At 41.3% G+C, this 21,415-nt stretch overlaps 4 protein-coding genes across 4 annotated transcripts; all 4 read right to left on the reverse strand.

The window, feature by feature from the left end:
• Positions 1–827: 827 nt before the first annotated feature.
• hoxa9b (homeobox A9b) lies at positions 828–1,952 on the reverse strand. Its single transcript, XM_026372507.1, has 2 exons — positions 1,436–1,952; positions 828–1,066 (listed from the first exon to the last, which is right to left on the reverse strand). Exons 1-2 carry the CDS (start codon positions 1,950–1,952, stop codon positions 828–830), a joined length of 756 nt encoding a protein of 251 aa, XP_026228292.1.
• A 2,345-nt stretch (positions 1,953–4,297) lies between these two features.
• On the reverse strand, positions 4,298–6,187 carry hoxa10b (homeobox A10b). Its single transcript, XM_026372574.1, has 2 exons — positions 5,416–6,187; positions 4,298–4,572 (listed from the first exon to the last, which is right to left on the reverse strand). The coding sequence occupies exons 1-2, from the start codon at positions 6,185–6,187 to the stop codon at positions 4,298–4,300; spliced, it is 1,047 nt and encodes a 348-aa protein (XP_026228359.1).
• A 4,117-nt stretch (positions 6,188–10,304) lies between these two features.
• On the reverse strand, positions 10,305–12,079 carry hoxa11b (homeobox A11b). The gene is made up of 2 exons (XM_026372464.1): positions 11,476–12,079; positions 10,305–10,537 (listed from the first exon to the last, which is right to left on the reverse strand). The coding sequence occupies exons 1-2, from the start codon at positions 12,077–12,079 to the stop codon at positions 10,305–10,307; spliced, it is 837 nt and encodes a 278-aa protein (XP_026228249.1).
• A 5,701-nt stretch (positions 12,080–17,780) lies between these two features.
• hoxa13b (homeobox A13b) lies at positions 17,781–18,837 on the reverse strand. Its single transcript, XM_026372441.1, has 2 exons — positions 18,204–18,837; positions 17,781–18,019 (listed from the first exon to the last, which is right to left on the reverse strand). Exons 1-2 carry the CDS (start codon positions 18,835–18,837, stop codon positions 17,781–17,783), a joined length of 873 nt encoding a protein of 290 aa, XP_026228226.1.
• Between the last annotated feature and the right edge of the window lie 2,578 nt (positions 18,838–21,415).

The following is a 21,415-nucleotide window of genomic DNA, read 5'->3' on the forward strand; positions in this document are numbered from 1 at the left end:
TCTTTTCTTTTTCCAGATTTTCAAGATCCACTCGAATAAAGGTTAAATAAAAATTTCTCTCTCATTACCTCCAAATAAATAGAAATACACCACCAGACCAGTATGTTTAAAAAAAAAAAAGTCATTAAGAGAAGAAAAAAATCTGTATGGCCCTGGGTGGTTGCACCATAAAACTCAGTGGTTACAAACCAATAAATATTATCTTGAGTCCTGTAATTAAAAAAAAAAACTCTTTTTGAATAGTTTCAGGGTTTGTTTGGTTAACAGAGCAACACATTAAAATTTTTAAAAATTTTAACCCTTCTAAAATTTTGTTTTGTTTTTTCTGTAGTAAATATTGTTTTAAAGTAGTAAAATAAAATACTCTGTGCGTCTTAAAGAGGAGAAAAATGTTTTACCAGAACACTGTGAGAGTGGCTTTTACAAACTTCTATTTATTTCAGATGGAATAAAGAACAATGAGGTATTTGAAATGTGCACAGTGTCTTCACGAATGGATCCAAAAAACATTTAAAGTTGCAAAAAATAATTAAAACACTGCTAATAGATAGCTGAAAGACATTCAGGTAGTCGGGATCATTTCATGCAAATAACAAATGGCCTCTACTCAACTATCTGTGTGCGCCAAATACAACACGTTGAAACTCCGACGAGACATTTCTTCCTCTCACTACAAGAAACACTGGATATCATAATAAAAAACAGCATAGTTTGAACAACACCAACTTTACAACAACACGTGTGACAGCTCAGGAATATTAACAACACCCCCCCCTCCCCCTCTCTCCCCCACACCAGGCTCGATTCCTCCAGCAGTTCAACACCAGTTAACTGTCTCTCCTCCGGTCCTTGTTTTCTTTCTTCATCTTCATCCTGCGGTTCTGAAACCAGATTTTCACCTGTCTCTCGGTCAAATTCAGGAGTCTCGCTACTTCGTATCTACGATCCCGGGGGAGGTACATGTTAAACAGAAACTCCTTTTCCAGTTCGAGGATTTGGTGCTTTGTATAGGGGCAACGCTTTTTTCTGGTGGGCTTTGCGTGAAGCCAGTTGGATGAAGGGTTATCTGGAAACAGGGGATCAAAACCACGAGAGAAGACAATTAATGCTCTCAGAGCAGGACTCAGAACACTGACTCTTAATGTTGTAAGGAAGTTATTTTGACTTAATTTCCCTCTGAGGATTTAGCATCCACGCTGAATTGTGGTTTAATTACACAGTGACGTGTTTTAACCAGCTTGCAAATTATTTTTGTAAAGCTGCTTTATCTCCATTCACCATAAATAATATTTGTCCTAGAAGCATTTGACTGAAACCAGGCCTGTGACACCCAACACTATCCCCCCACACTCTCAAGCCATTAAAGCCATTTTCATAAGCCTACATGAGCCCATAAAGTGACCAGAGTCAAAGTAAAACACACTGCTTTGCTTACTTGCATCTGTCTCCTCCTTTTCTTCTGCTGACGGGCTCTCGATAATGGTTTTAGTCGTGGATGTGGTTTCGTGGGAAATCTCCGCGACAGATGCTCCGTTTTCAATGTCAGACAAAATAGGAGTGTGCGTCTCCAAAGGTGTGCATTCAGTACTTCCAATCAGAGGCTCGGGTTTTATCTCATAATGCATGGCTGTCGGTGGTATTCCCGTCAAACATATGGACGCAGAGACTGGGTCCAGCGCCCAGGAGCGCGTAAACATGCCATCGCTGTCCCCGCTTGTGTAATGGTGATGGATATAAGTCGGAGTAGCTGTGCTCGGAGGGTGGGCCGGGATAGGACTCCACGAACCACCAAAAATAGAAGATTTCGCCTGCAAAGGACAAGACTCCTGTCCGCCATATTCGGTGATCATCGCCTGCTCCACCCCTGCAGCTGATGAGAACCTCGGTGCCATATCTTCCTGCTCGGGAAGAATGCGGGAGTCAACATAATAATTAGTTCCCAACGTCGACATGGCAAAACAAATGCAAAAGCAGCAAAAACGGCGCGTCTACAGTCGTGCAATGTTTAGCGTAAAACAAATCGGTTGCATGATATAATGTGCTGCTTTCCTGCACCAGCTTGGAGCTCAATGCGTCCAGCAAGTTGAACCTTGCCCAAGACTGGATAGGGCGCCCCAAACACGTGACCGTGGGACAGAACAATAAATAATAAATCAGCCTGCTGCCCGACTAAATGGCCACCATTTCCCCACCATATTTTAATAGCAAATCCCGGCGCCTTTATTGGGGAATATTTCGTTTTATAAGCAATAAACGTTATGATTTTTGTCAAGCGATCTTATATTAGTGTAATCGAACATGGTCGTGATGGGGAGCAGGGGTAATACCACTTTAAAAGCCTCCATTAGTGAAGCCATCAAACAACCTCCACTCTTAAAAAGTGTATATTAATAAAAAACGTAATATGATTGTTTATGAAAACCTTATAATCGTTTAATGACCTCCATCTGTAAAATTCTTAGTTTGGAAAGAAAATTCTGCTTCTTGTTAGTGGTTGGTGTGTAGAACATTGTGAAGACTTGTTAAACAGGATAAAACAAGCAAGTGTGTGTTTAAAGGATCATTGGACTCTACAGTATCTAAACATGTGGAGGGACCGTTTCTAGGATGCACAGAGCTGTGTCTGCAGGGCTGGGACTCTACTTTGAAGGCATCTCAAACGGGAAGTGGGGTGCGGTTATTTGGGTGCTATATAACAGTCCTTTTATCACGGGCAATTGGGTTGTTTTTCTTAAGGTTACAACCTGGCTGTCTAAGCTAAATATCACCAATAAAGCTCAGTCTTTGTGTCCTTTCTCTGGCGCAAGCAGACGCATCCGGCTTTTCCTACGGCGCAGGCAACTGGCAGACTGCAATGATCATAACCGAGGCCTTGTCTATCCTCGCCTCATCTCCTGGACATATACAGCCCTTACTTCTTTCATTTGCCTGCTCACATCTTTACTCACGTTGTCAGATCGCACAGATGGTTTTTAAAAACATACACAGAAAATAAATCTAACCAACTCCAAACAGAACAGTAACGTGGTTTCCTAATGAGAATAAGAATTATAACAACTCATCTGAAGGAATCCCTTTATGCACAAAAATAAAACACCGTTTTTTTGGACCAATACTTTCCTGATTGAGACTGAAACTTCTGAATAAATGAAACAATGAATGAATAAATCAATAATTACTAGAGATTCACGTTTCATGATGCGATGAGTTTTACTGAGGTAATCAAGGCAGTTTCGTGTTGTGGGAGAAATAACATAGCCCAACAACATGAGACTACCTAAACCACTCAGCAGCCCGCTCTCCTCTTCAAGAAAATCTGCAGTAAAGATTTTTTTTTTTATGTTTTCAGTCCGTGAAAATTGCGCAATTTCTCGCAAAACCGCTCTAAACTATGACGCAAAATACAAAGAATAAAAATCCGGATTCTGTTAATGACCTAGTTCGACAGCAAACCGTCTGACGTGCGGCGTTTCTCAAAATGCTTTGCAACCTTTTGGACTCCTCTTCCCATGTACATTGTGACATTAAACATGAATTAGTGTTTGTTTTTTGCAAGAGAAACTAATTTGCTCTAGTAAAATAATTTTAAAACAATTTAAACAACAATAATCGTAAAAAAAAAAAAAGGAAACAATCACCGCTTCTTTAAGTCTGATGTCAAAAAGCAACAAGTGTGAACTTTCGCTTCTATCTATCTATGACACACCTGAACTGTGCTGAACATCACTTTCAACTGCTGTTAGAATATTTACTCAGACCATAACGCAGAGGGATTGACACCACGCTCTGTACCTGTGCCAGCTTTAAGGAGCGCGCAGCTGCCAGCCGGTCTCTCTGAATGAAATGAGAAGTCTGCAGTTGCAGGGATGGTTTTATTAATTTGAGCAGCAAAATTGTGCAAATATTCATCAAACCTCTTGGGTTCTTTTTGTCACACAAAGGCCTGCATGTAACTGAAACACAAGTATCCCAAGACTAGGTCCATCATGCAAATTCCAATGGCTCACTCAGGTTGAATATACAACATGTACAAGCCTGAAGCTCTGAAACATTGTGGTCACATTCTGAACACTGTAAACACAACGAATCAACGTTACAAATGTCATAAGCCATTTATAAATACATATCCACGACAAAATAAAACAGACGTGAAAATAACACTTTCGAAAGAACAACAATCAATAAGTTAGCAGTAGGGTCCAATTTTCCAATGACATTCTCACAGTTGGGTGGAGGGCTCAGCACAGGCGCCCCTGCCTTGGATGGAGGACGGCGCCAAAGACGCGCACACTCAGTCTCATGAGAAGCTGAAGTTGCTGGAGAGCTCTCGGATCCTGTTCTCCCGGCTCATTTTTTTCAGTTTCATCCTCCTGTTTTGGAACCAGATTTTGACTTGCCTGTCAGTGAGGTGCACACTGCGGCTGATCTCCAGACGACGCTCTCTAGTCAAGTACATATTGAAGAGAAACTCCTTCTCCAGCTCCAGTGTCTGGTGCTTGGTGTAGGGACAGCGCTTCTTTCGGCCACTCTTAGCTGTGAGCCAATTAGCCGTATTTTCCATTTTGCCATCCCCTGTAATGAGAGGAAGACATTACACATTAGAAAGCACAGGCAACAGGTGTGACATGACCATTAGACTCTTAAAAAAAAGGTTTATGGATGAATAACATTCACAATTTTCAGAACTCGACTTTGTCAAGCTTAAAAACTTATTTAAGCTATTTAAAATAAAACTATACGTCTGGTGGATAGAGTCTATATTTGGACTTAGTACACAATTATAATAGCTCATTTCTGTTTTCAGTTTTGATTTTGTGTGTGACTTTACGCACCACCAGATGCTCCTTTGGATAACTCATACAACACTAATTCAGCTTTTTTAAATTTACCAGAAGCAGCTATAAAGCAGTCAGCCTGTACCCAACTGCACCTGTATTGAGAGATCATCTATAATCAGCACAGTTGTTATTAATTAATAATGTTTGCAGGATCTTTGCGCGCAGGCTTTGCATAGAATACAGTGGAAGTCAAATACACCGAACAATATAATATTTATGCTCTTTTAATTATGAAAACTTCACACTGCCACTAAAATAAATCCATGAAGCCTGCAGGAACGTTCAGTATAGCACAGCTACTGCAGCGTATTGTAACCTGAAAGAGCTACAACAGCTCAGATCCTTGGATCTGATTGGTTAAGTCACGTTCAATTTCGCCTCACGCCTGATAAACTGGAAAATAGCGGATTACAGTACACCTATGGGAGCCTGAGTGTTGATCTAAATTTAGGCTGTAATTGCAATCAGCACTCCTGTGTTCCCTCTGTAGTGAGAGTTGATATAAATGAAACAACAGAGGTCTACACTTGTTGGTACATTTTTTGTAACATTTCTACAATAATGATCGGTTCTTCACCTTTCACGGGCTTTTCTGGACACTCCGTAGTGCACGTCTCGGCGGGTTCAGGGGACGATGAGCTCTCCGAGGAGAGACGGCTGTCCTCCTCCCTGACCGGGACACAGGGCGCCGGGACAGGCGCCTCCTCGTGGCTCTCCTTCCGCTCGGGCTCCGCAGAGGCAGCAGGCAGCTGGGACTGGCTCTCCAGACGGACATGTCGTTGCGGAGTAAAGTGATTCATGTTTGGCTGGACGTCGTGGTAGAGCCTGGAGGATGTGTACGTTTGAGACAGGCGGAAGTAGCCGGGCACCGGCACCGTGCTGCCGGTAACGGGGCATGACGCCGTCGAGTAGGAAATGTCATCTACTACCGCTCCTTTAGAGCACTTCTCTGATTCGTAAAGGCAATAGGTGCTCTCCTCTTTTATACTGGGTGAGAATGAGCACTGAGCCATATGCTGTCCGCTGTGCTGATCCACACGACAGGATCTCGACGTTTCCAGCCACGTTTCCATTCCTGGAGCATAGGGCGCAGAAGACGGGATCGCGCTTTGGTTCGCTGGCTCGCTGCGCTTACCGATCCCGGGGAAACAAGAGCCACCGGAGAGTCCATATGAATATTCCGACGCCGGTGGCAAATACACGCCGTTACTTTGGTAGTATGAACCACTGTCGGTCCTCACGTTGATCAAAGAATCCACGAAAAACGAATTTCCAGCCTGATTGTTGGGGCATGTCATCGTTGTGGTATAATTTGACGGAGGATGAAGATAGCCCTTTCTGGCTGACATTTCTTGTGCAAAACATTGCTGAATAATTACTGATACTCACGCTTCTCACTGTAGCCTGCAGCCAATTAAAACACCAGGCGACTGCAGACTCCTCCCAGTCCGAGCAGGCTGCTCGACTGTGTCATATATTTTGTTTTAGGCTAAGTAAAGAGAAATCTGTGGGGGGAATGTGGTGCATCAGAGGAGTTTAGGTAGAATCTTTAAATCTCTTTTGCTTTAAAAAAAAATAAATAAATAAAAAATTGCAGCCATAAGCCCGCAGCAGCATATGTAAATGTAACAACAACTATTTGACATGTCAGTTGCTGAAAGGTGTTTCTAACAGTTAGGTACAATGCATGGCTTTATAGCCAGTTTTACAGCACTGTAAAAATGAAAGGTTCCAGAGGTGTCTCTGGGAAGCTCCGGCTGTGTCTGCTAATTGTACTGCACTGTTTAGAAAAATAATCCTCCTGGACAGTTCGGTGTGCATCCAGTGTTTCATCTTGTCACACTAATTATCAAATCACATATAGCCACTACATTTGGAGCCCTACATCTCGTGTAACTGTGGCGTGGATATCATGTCATGATTGCGTCCAAATGCCTTTCACTACCAAGGATCTATTGCGCATTTGTAAGGGTGACACGTAGACACACTGAGGGAAGCAACTACACGACTACAATTTTCTGAAGGATCACCTATAACTGTCAAGGCTGCAAGAAACTCAGTTTCTGATTAGATTACACAAACACACACACGTACACACACATAATCCTCAGTCTGTTTAAGTCAATTCCAGCTTAACCTCTTACCTGAAAATAAAATGCCCAGTGCGGCGCTTACTGTTGGATTTTTGTGCATTAAATAAATAAAACAGCGTCCCTGTTTCACCATTAACAGCCTTTGTCCTTTTTATTACAGCTTTGAGACAACAGGCCTGAGCATCCAGGTCATAATGTAAATATAAAAACTAGTAACTGTCGTTCAGCTAGAAAACAAACAAAAGAAAAATAAATAAATACAATACAATACATTTTTGTGCAAGTATACCAGTATCCAATGATGCCATTTAATCAAGGTCTGTAATCTGACAATTCGTCGTTTGCTGTGCAAGTGAATAAAAAAACAGGATATTAGTTGAATCTCGTCATATAAACAAACAACCAGCCAATAAATATCCTGTCAAACAGTGTGGATTTCTTCAATTTTTAAAAAAATGTACATATATTAAAAGTCAGAAATAGTCTAAATATGGCCCCCTCTTCTCTGAACACCGTCAAGACAAGTGTGAGCGTTCACAACACAGGCCTAAAAAATTAGGTCAACCTAAAATGTCTGTGTCTGTTTACAGAGAGACTCAACATCGGCTGCCTCCTTTTCTCCAAGTGTGGAGCCATAAAGTCTAGAAATGTTCTGCTCCAGTTTATGTACAGTCCTATCACATGGCGTCAAACCTGCAGCAGTCTGGCTACAATGAGTGATAATAATCATTAACCCTACTGGATTATTTCCTGTGATGTTTCAGCTCAGCGCTGTGGGTGAGCTGGTCTCATTTTATTATTCCCATAAAACATTTTTTGTTCATATCATTCTTTAAAAATATGTATTAGAAAATGTATGTAAATGAAAGACAGCGTTATATATATTTATATCTGTCTTTGTATAAGACTGCGCGCAAGCACAAGCCCACATACTGACACGCATGCATGGATTCAACAAGCACAAATGTGAAAGTGCACAAACGGTCTAAATGGTTTCCTATTCGTGTTGGTACTGTCCACACAACAGCTGAACAACATAAGTCAAATCTAGTGTCTATAAAATAAAGAATAAGTTACATTTTGAACTGTATAGACATTATAAAAGTTAGTGACCCACAACATGCCTCAAGTGTAGACTCTTGTGGTCTTATTTCTCAGTGCACATTAGTCACTCCAGGCCCATAACTTTCCCAGAGCCAGAACCTGCATTAGATTTGTTGTTCTGAAAAAAATATCCTTTCTTGCACGATTTACTTCTTGTAATTCTTTCATTGCATCATACCATCTGCAGCTCAAATGAAAAACAGCATCTGCAGTTCAGTTAGTTTTAGATGGAGATGGACTGGGATGGAGTCCCAGAAGAAAAAAGGACAAACATCTTTCAATCGCCGTTGGCATTAGAGTCATTCACAATAAATCCGTGCCTACCTTAACAATGAAATCCTGAGGTGGTGACGTACAGTGAAGCAGATAAGCGGCGAGGCAAACATCTTTCATATCTCTATTCGCGGCAATGACATTGATCTGAGGAGCGCCACCCAGTGGGCGCAGGCAGCGGGGCCTGCACTGCAACACACAACACGAATGCAGAATATTCCTGCCACGGTAAGATGCTGAAACAAATGACGCCGGAAAGGTCCGTGAACACAAGCTTTCAGTGCTCTCAGCCGTTGTTTTTCAGCCCCTTAGTCGCAGTTAATAACCTTGGTCTCAGACGCTTTATTGCACTACACTCCAAATGCTCCAGACGAATCCGCGTTTTATGGCCAAGTTACTGGAGCAACTGGGAGGATGTGCAGCAATCAGAGCGGAATTCCTAAGAGCCTCACAGGATGCACGGTATAAGGAAGGCATCAGGGCCCTTATTAGCTTATGGCAGGCCATTCAAGTTGTTTTCAGGGGGCTGGAGGTGGACATAAAGCCACCTAAACCCATTTTGACCCATCTTTTTATGTGCGCGTATTGTATTGTACCTTTCTGTGCATATTCACATACAGCTTCATGACCTAAATTCATAGCCGGCTCATTTACTATCAGGCTCTTTGGCTTAAACCACTCCAGATAATAAATAAATGATGATTGTAAGAGTGATCTGGAGTTAGTCCAATTCTTTATTTACCCTAGTGCCACGGCCTGGATGCTTCAACACAGGCTGACTTATAGTAAATAATTAATACGGTCTTCAGATCTCTTAACTACTCTGATGGGATGATAATCACACACAAACATTCCCATTCTTTGAAAACAGACGGTTTGTTACATCTACATGCATTCACACAAGTGTCAAGATTGTTTCTGTTAGCCACAGTGGGCATGTTAGGTCAAAAATCAGCCTTTCCACTTCGCCCCAGAAATGAATGAAGCCTTTGTAATGGATATCAAATAATAACTGCAGCGGATCTTATTTCCACCCATGGGAATAAAAAGCATCAGACCTACATATCATGCATCTGAGACGATACACGTGCAGCCATATAAAACAGAACACTGGGTTGTGTTTCATTTGGGGGTTTTCTCATTCATCAGCGGTTTGACCTTTCGGATGGAGTTGGAGATTAATCCAACTTTACAGCCAACAGCTCAACTAAGATCGTGTACCGAGGGTCAAGCGCAGATGTTGAATATCAGAGTTAAAATGCATGAAGCGATAAATTGGGATCAGATAATATCTCTAACTATCCAAACATTTTAGGGGGAACCTTGATCATCGCCAGTACGATCACATGAAGTATTTTAGTAAGTCCAAAACACACAAACAGTTTCCTGTAATCGGAAGTTGTATTTGTACAATAAAGGTGAAAGATTAGAAGAAAGAAATAAAAAGAAAAAAAAAACGAACAATAGTTTGATAAAATAAAAATTTCTGGCCACAAAAGTTGCTCGTGCATGCGTAAGTTGGGGAAATAAGTTTCACTTAAAGGAAAAAAAAAGATACTTTTTGAAAATACAGTAGAGTACGTGAACCTGTCTAAATCTGGGAAAATACGCTTCCTTTATAGGAACAAAATAGGAATATCTGTTAAGAAAAATGCCGACATCTCAATGTGTATTATTAAATAGTCTCATAAAAAGGAAGATTTGCGCGTAAACATATCGCAACGAGGTAAGTTTAACATTTGGAAAAATGTGGATTTGCTCGGACAAGTCAAATAAAGGGTCTGTATAATAATAATAATAATAATAATAATAATAATAATAATAATAATAATAATAATAATAATAATAATAATAATATATTGTGTTTAATTGAAAAATCATATATAAATAGTAGAATTCTGGCACGAGAAAGAAAAAGAAAAACAACGTCATCCCGTCCAGGTAACGATGTTGTATAGTTTAGATGTGGGGGTGCTTGGCAGTCTTTGTTCAGTTTTTACAGCAGGGGGTTTGTGGTGTAGTACTGTAAACGGTCTCTGTTCAGTTTCTTCTCCTTCATCCTCCTGTTCTGAAACCAGATTTTGACCTGGCGATCTGTCAGATTGAGCATCCGCGAGAGCTGCAGACGCTTCTCTTTGTTGATGTAAACGCTGAAGAAGAATTCCCTCTCGAGTTCCCTGATCTGATACTTTGAATACGGACATCTCTTCTTGCGCGTCCTCTGGCCACCTGGAACACAACGAGAGGAGGAAAAAAACAGTGTCACCAGTTATCATCTACACGTTGCAACAACATGAAACGAAGCGCTTTCGTCGGAGCAGCAGCGGTGGTCCACATGAGCTGTGGAGTTCAAGTGTTTCCTTCCTCTCGGGCCTACAGCATCGAGATTTGTAAACAAAGACTGGACTTGATAGTGGGACACGTTGAGCATGAAGGATTGCATGTCGGAAGTTGTGAAAACTCATTGAAATTTGTAAAACCATACTGGCTGGTTTTAAGAGTGAGGGTGTGGGCCTAACCCAAACAGACATGGGTATCATATGACTGATATGCCTTTATTGTGCGCTGGGATTTCACTGTGCGTAAAATGCTGTTGTTTCAGTGTTAGTGGAGCACATTCCCAACGCGGAGAGCAGTTGTTGGATTAAATCCTCTCAAATCCGGCGAATTTGTAAATATTTACCTTTAAATAAGAATCGGGATTTAAGCCTTAAGTCTGCTCCAAAGTCACATTTTAATAGCTGCTCGAAACACAACAAGATAAAAAAAAATCAAAACCGTACATGTTAAACGTACGTATGATGGGATTAATAATTATGGGAGATCTGGTGTGCGTTTGAAATGTTCAGATCTTTTCCAAAACGTTTGTAAATGTGTATGTTTACCATGTGTACATGACGTTTACGCAGTAATTCTGATATGTAGGCCATCACAATGGAGAAAATGTGAGATCTTGTTGGAAATCCTGGAAGACGAGCTTAACGCCAGCGTCTTCACGGCCAATTTCAATCCCAAGCACGTGATCTTGTCGTTTATAACATAGTTTTGTTATAGGGTAAATCTGCAGGCCCTCCATAAACCTTACGTGCTTATAAAACAGCATATAAAAAGCTTTAAGAGCAACGCGTACGATTTGTCTCCTTCTTGCATTAACTGGAGATACTCACTGCTGCTTTTGCTCGGTTTCTCCTCGCTGTGGCCGGAGGACGACTTGGGGCTGCAGCTCTCCGCCGAGTCTGAGCTCGGGTGAGCCGGAGCGGGGCTTGTTTTGACAGCGTGTCTGTCCGTGTCTGCTGCTTGTGCTGTCGGTGTTGTGCTGCTCTCTGCGCCGCCGTAGGCGGTGTCGAAAAACTGGTCAAACGCCTGCGGTAGGACGCCGTTCCTGCCAACGGTGCCATAGAACCCGGGCGTCGGGTTGGAGGAGCTGGGGTGGCTGGCGCTGGAGCTGCCTTTCACCAGGATCTCACCCCCTCTTGAAGCCGGGCTCGTCCAGCCGTCCCTGTGCACGATGTCCTCAGTGTAGCAGTGTGACAGGCTCCCTCTGCTGTGGTGCCATTTACTGGAAGTATCAATGCCATAATCTCTGAACGCGACATCTCTCACGGACGGGACCTGTGGCAGAGCTGAGGTCTGGTACGAGTATGTCATGGGGCAAGAGGACTGGCTTTGGGTTAAATAATGAGGAAGACCCGAGAAGTCTGCTCCGGAGACGTAATAGGTGCAGCTCGGTAAATACATATTAGAGCCAGAGATCCGATCATCAAAATCCATATTCTGCTGCTGGAAACGTCCTATAATAATCCTCGCATAGTTCCTCCGCGGCGCTGCGCTCCAGTCACTTTGAGGCAGACTAGTGGAGCAGAAATCCTTAGACGTACAAGCTGACGTGGGGATCCATCTCTCTCCATTCCTAAAGGGCCAAAGCCATGTGACCACTGGCACAAAATGACAGATAGCCTACGCCTCACCGTGTAGGCTATATGAGTGAATGAGTTTATGAAGCAGACCTTTGGCTGCATGGGAAAGGAAAAAATACTCAAGGAATTCTGCATCGACCCTGTTTCGGCTACTTTGAAGAAACCGAACTATCTCAGAGTCGGGTTAGTGTTTTCATTTAGACGGAAATGGTTCATTGCAGTTTTCATTGTTAAACTACGACATTAAATGGTAGAAAAACAGATATTAACGTGCAATTTCACCATCAAGCTGCTTAACCTGCCAAATGTGAGCCTAGGGCGCGTTTTAAACCCAACCCTCACCTTAACCCTAACCTTAACCTCTGCAGAGGCGGTTGGATTTCTATAGAAGGGACGATCACATTTTGGACCATGAAGGGGACACGACACAAACTTTTTCATGTGTTTAAAGTTTGATCTTTGTGGCACAAAGTGAAGAATTTAGGCAGCAGTAAAGAATGTGATGAGTCTGACATGACAGGTCATATTTAGGGAAATGCGGGCCTGTATTGCGCATGCGGTTTAGGGTTAGACATTTGGAAGCTGCTGAAATCTTCTCATATTTGTCACGACAGGTATGAATTAGTCGTCTCTTATAATCTGAATTTATTTTAGCTCCCCTGGCTATTTATAGACCAGTATGGTTCACAAGCGGTGGCGCAACGCGAGCTGCTCGTGCGTCAGGCCTGAATCCAGTTTGGCACAGAGGGACAAAAAGACAATAGCATGTGAAAGACAGGTAGAAAATGCCCGAGTTAAACCCATGTAGGCCACGTGTAATGAGCTCAAACGAAGTCACGACAACATGTCGTTTAGTATAAACACACAGCTGTTTTTCATGGGCTATTAATAATAAATGTATTTGTGAAGGGACTCCGGTCTTTTCATCGCCCTTTTCTCTCCTTGCAGTGCCGAATATAAACCTTTGGACACGGACTATTTCCTCCAGTCCACTTCATATTCATTTGTCATCACTACAGGGTAAGCGGGCACACGTGTCACATATCACTAACCCTCCCGAGCAACCAATTTTTTTACAATTTGGTCCAAATTTACTTTTCCTACATCAAAGCCTGATGATTTGTCAGGCGCAGGCAGGTATTTAGGAGACTGTAGTGTTTGATTCTGGCCAGGTGGCTTGCTGCTTGACGTGGACCGATTGAGCTTCATTCATGTGAGACTGTTTGTTTCATTTGGTGACTGAAATTGTCTGACACAATAAATTTGACGACGGTTCCCGTGTTTATTGCTTTGTGAATTATTCAGCCGCTCATTTGCAGAGTCAGCATCCAGGAGCAAGGAGTGGCCCAGCCTGTCACATAAAAACCTTCTTTCCACGTCTTACAGCACGGTTCATAAACAGCTTCGTCCACAAACATCGGTTACACGGTTTAACCAGAGACAGTAAATGTGTATTAATTCACTAGAGTAGACAAACCCGTTTTAAAAATACAGGGTAGCTAGTAGAGTTTTTTTTTTTTTTTTAATAAAAAGCTGGTAAACCTTGACCCCCAGACTGTGCGTAAACTCTTCTCTTTTACCACGTTAACATAAATCTAGTGAGTAAAAAGGTTTATTTTTAATTTGTATTCCATTGTGACATGAAAACAATGTTGGCTGGATGCTTGAGAGTCGTCTTGAAATGTAAAGAAGAACGATATAAAAAAGACCTGAAGCCTTCAGCTGAGCTCTCTGGAAATATTCATGACATTTAGTCAGTTTGAAGGAAACACGCGAAAGACTGTTGTACAGAGTTTAAAATAAAAGCAGTTTTTCAGGTTAGTAAAACTTTTTTTTCTCTTTAACAGGAATGTGGTTTAATTTACCTTCTTCAAGGCCTCTGTGCCTCCTGCATTTCCTGGTATCACGATGCAAAGCATTCATTTGAAGGGCCCACTCTGTAATATAGTAACTATATTATATATTAAATAATTGAAGTGCTTGATATGAAAAAGGTTTGAATTTTGTTTGTTTCTAAACTGTAGTAATTTAGTCATCTGTAAGCGTTGCTGCTGTAAACTATGAGAAGTATGAAAAATGGTTCTAAATGAATGAGACAATGAGAGAACTGCTGTGTTTTGAACTTTTGAAATGTTTTAAATGTTCACGTAGAAACCAAACAACACAATTATCCTTTTTAAACCACCTCACTTTCATGATGATTTTAATAATGAGGTTTTAATATAAAGATGTAAAAGAAAGGAATCCAGTTCATTAGTGTTTTCATGAGTGTCTCAGTAAATTAATAACTATATATATAAACAACATAAAAAAGTTTTGAAAAAAACATTTTCAAAGTGGAACAAAAAGATTAGTTGTTATTTAGTTTTTTTTGGTTATTTAGTTGTAACGTGTTAGAGCCACAGCTCCTCATAATGATCCGTGCACCTCTGTACAGTTCATGAAGTCAAGTGAAACTGAAAAGTACAGAGAAATAATTAATTTGGAACTCATCCTTCCTGAAGCCAGACAACTAAAACCTGGATATCTGATAAAGACCGGAGTAAAGGTGGTGGAGTCTGACTGCACCCAGTGGGAGCTTCTCTGGAAGCAGCTGAGGTGGTTCACAACGGAGACTGCTAGAAAACACAACAACGTCCACACTTCCCACTTTCTGCATTGACAAATTCAACCTGACTTTCACCTGAGGTGTGAATCCTCCGTCTTACTGTCCTTGGCCACAGTGACAGGCGCTGAACACTGAGGTGTGCGGTTTATTTTACTTATAAAAAATATAAAATGAGGGTGAGAACCAGCAAATATGTAAAAAGAATTGAGTATAAAATCAGTTTCAGTATTTCAATGTCCTGTAGCACACACACACACACACACACACACACACACACACACACACACACACACACACACACACACACACACACACACACACACACACACACACACCAGTCACAACTTACATCATTAACAAAATGACAATTCATAGATCTGTGGTTTGTGCTGTGTGAACTTTACTGACTCAGCTCAGTGTTATTTAACATCACTTTGCATTTTAGTCTGTTTGGAGTGAGATGCATCTTCCTGTTCGGCTGTTAGGGGGCGCGATGACACCGAACAACAGAGGGGACACATCTCCACACAAGAAACTACACTACAGGACACACAAACATTCACTGATACATCACTGCCAAACGTGTGCATCGGTGGAAGCGGTCCACACACTTAGGAAATCATTAGGAGTTGATGATCTATCTGAGCAGCAGCAGCAGCAGCAGCTCGGCCCCTGGAAGTGCTCTTGAGCAGGACGATAAACTTGCCCTCTATTGTTGGTTAAATCTGAGCTGAGTGGGTGACGCTCGCCACAGGGTGCTGCCTCGTTACTGGGACAAATGCTCCTTTTTATGGCACAGACTCATCCTTCAAACCCAGCAGGAGGATCCAACTCCAAGTCTGCAGCAACCTGTCAGTCGAAGGCCCAACGAGCTGGTTCTTTAAAGCCGCAGAGAAACAGCTGTTATTATTATATATTAGTGTTTTATTATTGAGACTAGAAGCACAGTGATACAGGAACACAGTAACAGTAATACAGTTGAAGCAGGCCTCTCCTTCATTTGCTCATTTAGCGGTTTTAAGCTTGTATTTCACAATAACACAACACTGCTGATGGTCGGACACAAAATGAAAACACACCGTGAATTACTTTAAAGCCTCGATGAATCATCATCAGAATTAAACAGATTGTACGTTTTTGATTGAGTTACCTCTCTGAACTTTGGGTAAGGTTTTTTTAAATAATTTAACCAGGCACATCGGAAGATGCATTTTTAACAAACAAATTTAAAAAAAAAAGAAAAAATAGATTTGCATGGGTTACTTTATTATTTCAAACGTGGGCTTCTCTTGACAAATTAAGCGCTGACGAATGGATGGAAACATCAACAGACTTTTTACTAAACAATTATAACCAGATGTTTTGCTGTTATTTTATGTTCTAATACATTCAATCAACAATAATAATGTCTTATTTTTATGACTCTCATTAGCCTGTTGCCTTTATAAGTTGTGACAATATTAGATTAATTATTTATTAAATCCGCTCTGACTTCATTATCTGCATCATTTTTCTGTTGCGCTACGTTTGTATGATGGATATAAATGTTGTTTTCAGTTCACTAGGAAATAAAAAAAAAAGTTTTATTATTTGTGAGACTTGTGCACGTGAATTATTTTATTAGATAAACAGGTAATAAGTGATTAGGTATAAAGCAACAGGTATTTGTCTTTCACACACACACACACACACACACACACACACACACACACACACACACACACACACACACACACACAGAATGCATCATCGAGCAGAGAGGAGACGCTGACATGACAAACACAGGAGCTGAGGGACACTGCGCTGACGGAGCTGCTCCACTAGATGGAGACATAAACTCTCTGAGCTTCGTGCGGCCCTGTTGTCTCACAGGCTTCACAGGGTCATCAGTTTACGGAGTGCAAATCATCTCTTACCACTGAATAACCAAACACCGTGTTTAATATGGACTGAATAAGATGAATGAAAAGGACAAGTTCACAATGCGTCTCTCAAACATTTATTGTCAATACTTTGGCTATTGCAGTAAAAAGGAAGAATAGATATTTGCAGCCACATCGTATTTACATAGGTATTTAAAATTTTCAGTACTTCGTTGTTGACTGTAAAGGCAGAAATTGCATATATCGGCAGCCTGCTGACAGGCGACTTATTCCCTGCGAGTAAAACCCTGTTTTCAGAAAAAACAAAACAGTGATGTGCACAAAGTGTGGCCCAAGCTGCTGAAATACTCCAAACGTCTCACTTATGTTGTCATAACCCTTCATCAGATACTGACTAGTTAATAAACAGATATCGACCTTGTTCTTTTTAAAGAGGGGGTTTCATTTTTAAAGGCAGTGATTTACTTTTAAAAAACAAAAATCCCTGCAGCCTTTCTTTAATGATGGAGTATAGATTATCTAAATAATTTAATCGTACACCAGAGAAGCGTTCTAGTTACCTTTGCAGTGTGGTTTATGTCTTCTCTTTAGTAAATGAATGAATCCTTAACATTTTATTTGTGACGTTATTCAATAATGTGTGTTTTAATTTGCAGGTTTGCACTGTGATCACAGTTTAGCTTTTTTTTTATTTTATTTATTTATTTATTTTTTATTTTTTGAAGGCCTTGACTGATTTCAGCTTTTAATTTCTGTATTTCATTAACAGAAAATAAAAGCACACAGGCCTGTTGGCGCTGTTGAATGTCTTGAATGAATTGTTTGATGAATACTTTTAAGATCATGCATCCCTCGCAGAATGGTCAACTGCCCCAGACCATTTCCGATCTTCCGTCAACAGGCCGCATCGGCTGGTTCCAATTAAAAATTGACAAAGGAAATGTGTAAGTCAAAGCAGAACCGCTCTGGCGACAAGGAAGCTGTTCATAACGCAATAAATTATAACAGTTTTGAAGATGAAGGCGCGTCCATGTCCACCTTCTTTCTCGCCTTCATCTCCAGAGCTAACTGGAACTCTTGAATTTATTGACGATTTTTTTCTCCTTTACGCGCCGGTTCTGAAACCAGATTGTCACTTGTCTCTCTGTCAGATTTGTTTGCGCGGATATCCTTCTCCTTTTGTCCTTGGTGATGAATTTATTGGTGGCATACTCCCTTTCCAGTTCTTTGAGCTGCACCTTGGTGTATGGCACACGCTTCTTTCTCCCACGGCGAACAGAACTGTCTCCAACAGGTATGGTATCTGTGGAGAAGAAAATGCAGCATTACTATTTAATATTCTTGACTTCATTGGGACAGAAAACGAAAATGTTTTACAAAAAAGTAACTCTCACTTTAAAAAAAAAACATTTCATACATGCGCGCACAGCCTGTCAACTCATACAGTCTCATGAGTACTGCATACTTCTGTGTTAAATAAAAAATACCTTGTAAGGAGGATTTCCACAGAGGATTTGACGGTGGCTGCTCCTTGGTGCAGTAAACCTGACCACTCCAACCATTGGTGATGGTCCATGGTTGGTAGGGCTCCATGGGCAACAGAGACTCATGCCTTGGCTCAGACGGAGCACTCAGCGCAGGTACGACTGGGACGTCCAAGTAGCTGGGTTGGTAAGGACCCGAGGAATAGCCCTGATAAAAAGCAAATTCTTTCGCCCTGGTCGAAAACTCCTCACCGGGGACCGATGAATCCATGTATTTATCGCCATAACCAGAGGGCTGCGCGCAAGCCTTGACGCTGCCGTGTGACATCCTACATGGGTAATAACTGCTGCCAAAATATCCATAGGGCAAAGAAGCATTGGGCGAGCTCTGAGTGGCAGAACAGGGGCTGCATTGTTTGCCAGGCTCTCCCATGCCAGAGACTGGCACCTCACTCGCAGTGTAGGTGGTGCTGGGAGCCAGTGAGGTTGGATGCGCTAACAAATTCCTGCACTGGTTTGCAGCAAAATTGCCTCCAGTAAATCCTTCCATGTTTTTGCTTCTTTCATCCAAGCCGTTGTCGTAGAGAAACATCACCGGGTCAATCCAGCGCGAATGGAGAAGTAATGAAGCGGTCATAGCATGCCCTACATCGAGACGACCAGCGCTTTTTCAAAATCCTCTCGACTGAACAGAGACAGGGACTCGGGCAGAGTAACGATACCAACACGCCTGAGTACATAAAGATCGCGAGGTTATTGGCCAGGGCCAAACACGTGATATGCAAAGGAGACGATACACGTCCAGACATCAGATAACAGAGATCAAGCTTCGTGTGTGTGTGTGTGTGTGTGTGTGTGTGAAGATTTGGTGCACATCAGCAAATCCATGTTTTATGGAAAGAAGCACTGTAGTTTTTTTTTTTTTCTTTCTCTCACCCTCAGTGATGTTGGAATGTCAAAATGAGAGAGATGCTGTGATGTGAAGGCAATGTTGATGATGATTGTAGGACAGACTTAGTGAACACGTTGTATAACAGGCTACTTGACGTGAGAAAAAATAATTCTATATAAAATCTATTATAAGAGAGCGAGAACCGATGCGTAATTACGCACGAAATCACCGTTACACACAAACTTACTTTCTGGGCAAAGCAAAATTATTTTGGTTTGGTTTTCATGTGCTTTCAGTGCAGATTATTAAAAACTGTCCAATTAACCTAAATGATCTGAAGTGACTGAGCAGCTTGTGGTGACATTTTTAATTTTACTGATTATAAAGGTGATGTCTTCTGAAAATTAAGACATAGGCTGTATCTCTTATTGTAACAATAGTAATACTTTAATCACCCTTACATTTGACACTGTAACGTGAAACTGGTAAAACAATTTCAGTGTGCACAAAATATCTAAAGCATGCCGCATTTGGCTGCACCTCCTTATTCGGGCTTAGACGCGGCTGGAGGCCAAGGTCAAGTTGAAAGTTGCAGTCTGGCCAAACAGGCACTTCATAACAGGAAGCCCGAAGAAGTAACACTGGTAAACGCAGAAAAGGAGAGCTCGTTTTTAAAAAACCTCAACTTGTCTTACCCCTTCTTTCTTTAATCCTTCAGCAGACTTTGGAAACAGAAGCCAAGTCTAACTGCTTTAAATTGTCAAAATGAGAGGTCAACATGAATTATTTCACCATTTCAACAAAGTGAAAAGCGATTTATAGGAAAATAAACCGTCACATCCACACGTTTTCTACATTCTGCGTAAAATGTTTCCATAGGTGGGCTCTAGTTTTCTTGGGCAGAGCGCAGAGTTTACCGGGTCTCGCATTTGGCCACATATGAGATGTATAGAAATGGTTCTTGTGCAGCGCAAGAATAAAAATAAAATGTTGAGTTTTATGTGTGGAGATAAACATTCGGCCGTGCTGAGTAAAAAGGTGACGATAAAAATTAAGGGTTAATGTGAGAACGAAACATTTTTGTTTTATATTTCCATTTTAGCCGAGACCACAGGCAGGCAGAGGAATGTGCACCCACCTCCATCTGAGCACCTTTTGTTTTTATTTTAACAGAGCGTCCCCACTTTTTGAGCCTGTAAATCTTTATGTCCCGGGTTCGTAGCTTGTGGGCAAGAAGCGCATTTCAGGAAAGAAATTTAGTTTTAAAGAATAGGTTGGTGTCTGGTTTTTTTTTTTTTTTTTTTTGTCAGCATTAACGACCTCAGACTAATCGGCCTTTCTTTAACATTAGACTACGGTGTTTGGGGAAGATAAAAGGCCTCGTTTCTTAAAGTTCCCATGAAGTCGTGCGACACTGAGTAAGTGTTTTGGACAGGAATCATCTCAGCCACGCTGTTCACACATTAGTGCAGCTCTGGCTCCATAAGCTGCAGAGAAAAACGTATTTAGCAGTAAAACAAAAAAAAAAAAGTTACTAAATTTCATTTGTTGTCAGTATGACGTAAACAGACACATATATATGGAAACGTGAATGTATTTCACGTCAATTTATCTAAAATTACTTGATAACCAAGACATTATAAGTGACAAATAACATGTATGTTTTGTAACTTTTCATTAATTTTGGCACCAAAAACCCTCGTTTAAAAATCTAAATTAAATCCGAAAAAGCAGTGATTAAATAAAACGTGTTGAACCTCTTGGAGGAACAGATAAGGCTTAATAAAAACAAACTGTGATCGTATAAGTGGCTGGTTGGTGTTTTTGTTTAGTTTTTAACTGGAAAGAGAAGACAACTTACGAACTTTTGTCAGAAGTCATCCGTAGTTTAGTCTAATTTACTTACGCTTTCACTACTGGAGACACCAGAAAAATAAATGCACCTTTATACAAATCATACAGAAGCGTCATCGCCCTGTTAAAGAACACAAACACAGTTAGATGATTGAATACGAAGCTTATTTCAGTGCTGAGGACGCAGCTAAGTCGACGAGTGATGTGCGCGCTGCAGCGGGTGATGTCAGGGTGTGTGTCAGTCCGCTGGAGGCCTGAGACCAAAGTGCTGCTCTGTTTGCAGAACCTATCAAGTAGATGACAACACGGCTCTTAGACTACAGTGCTTAATGGACTTTTTATGGGTTTGTCTTGTGATCGCATGACCTATGGCACCTTGGCCCCTCAGTGGCTCTTGGCAGACCAGATCAGAAACATGCCGCCCGTCCTGGTATGGCCTAAGTGGAGATAGAAAAGAAATCCAGATCCC

Source organism: Anabas testudineus, chromosome 16 (genome assembly GCF_900324465.2).
Source record: "Anabas testudineus chromosome 16, fAnaTes1.2, whole genome shotgun sequence".
Taxonomy (NCBI): Eukaryota; Metazoa; Chordata; class Actinopteri; order Anabantiformes; family Anabantidae; genus Anabas; species Anabas testudineus.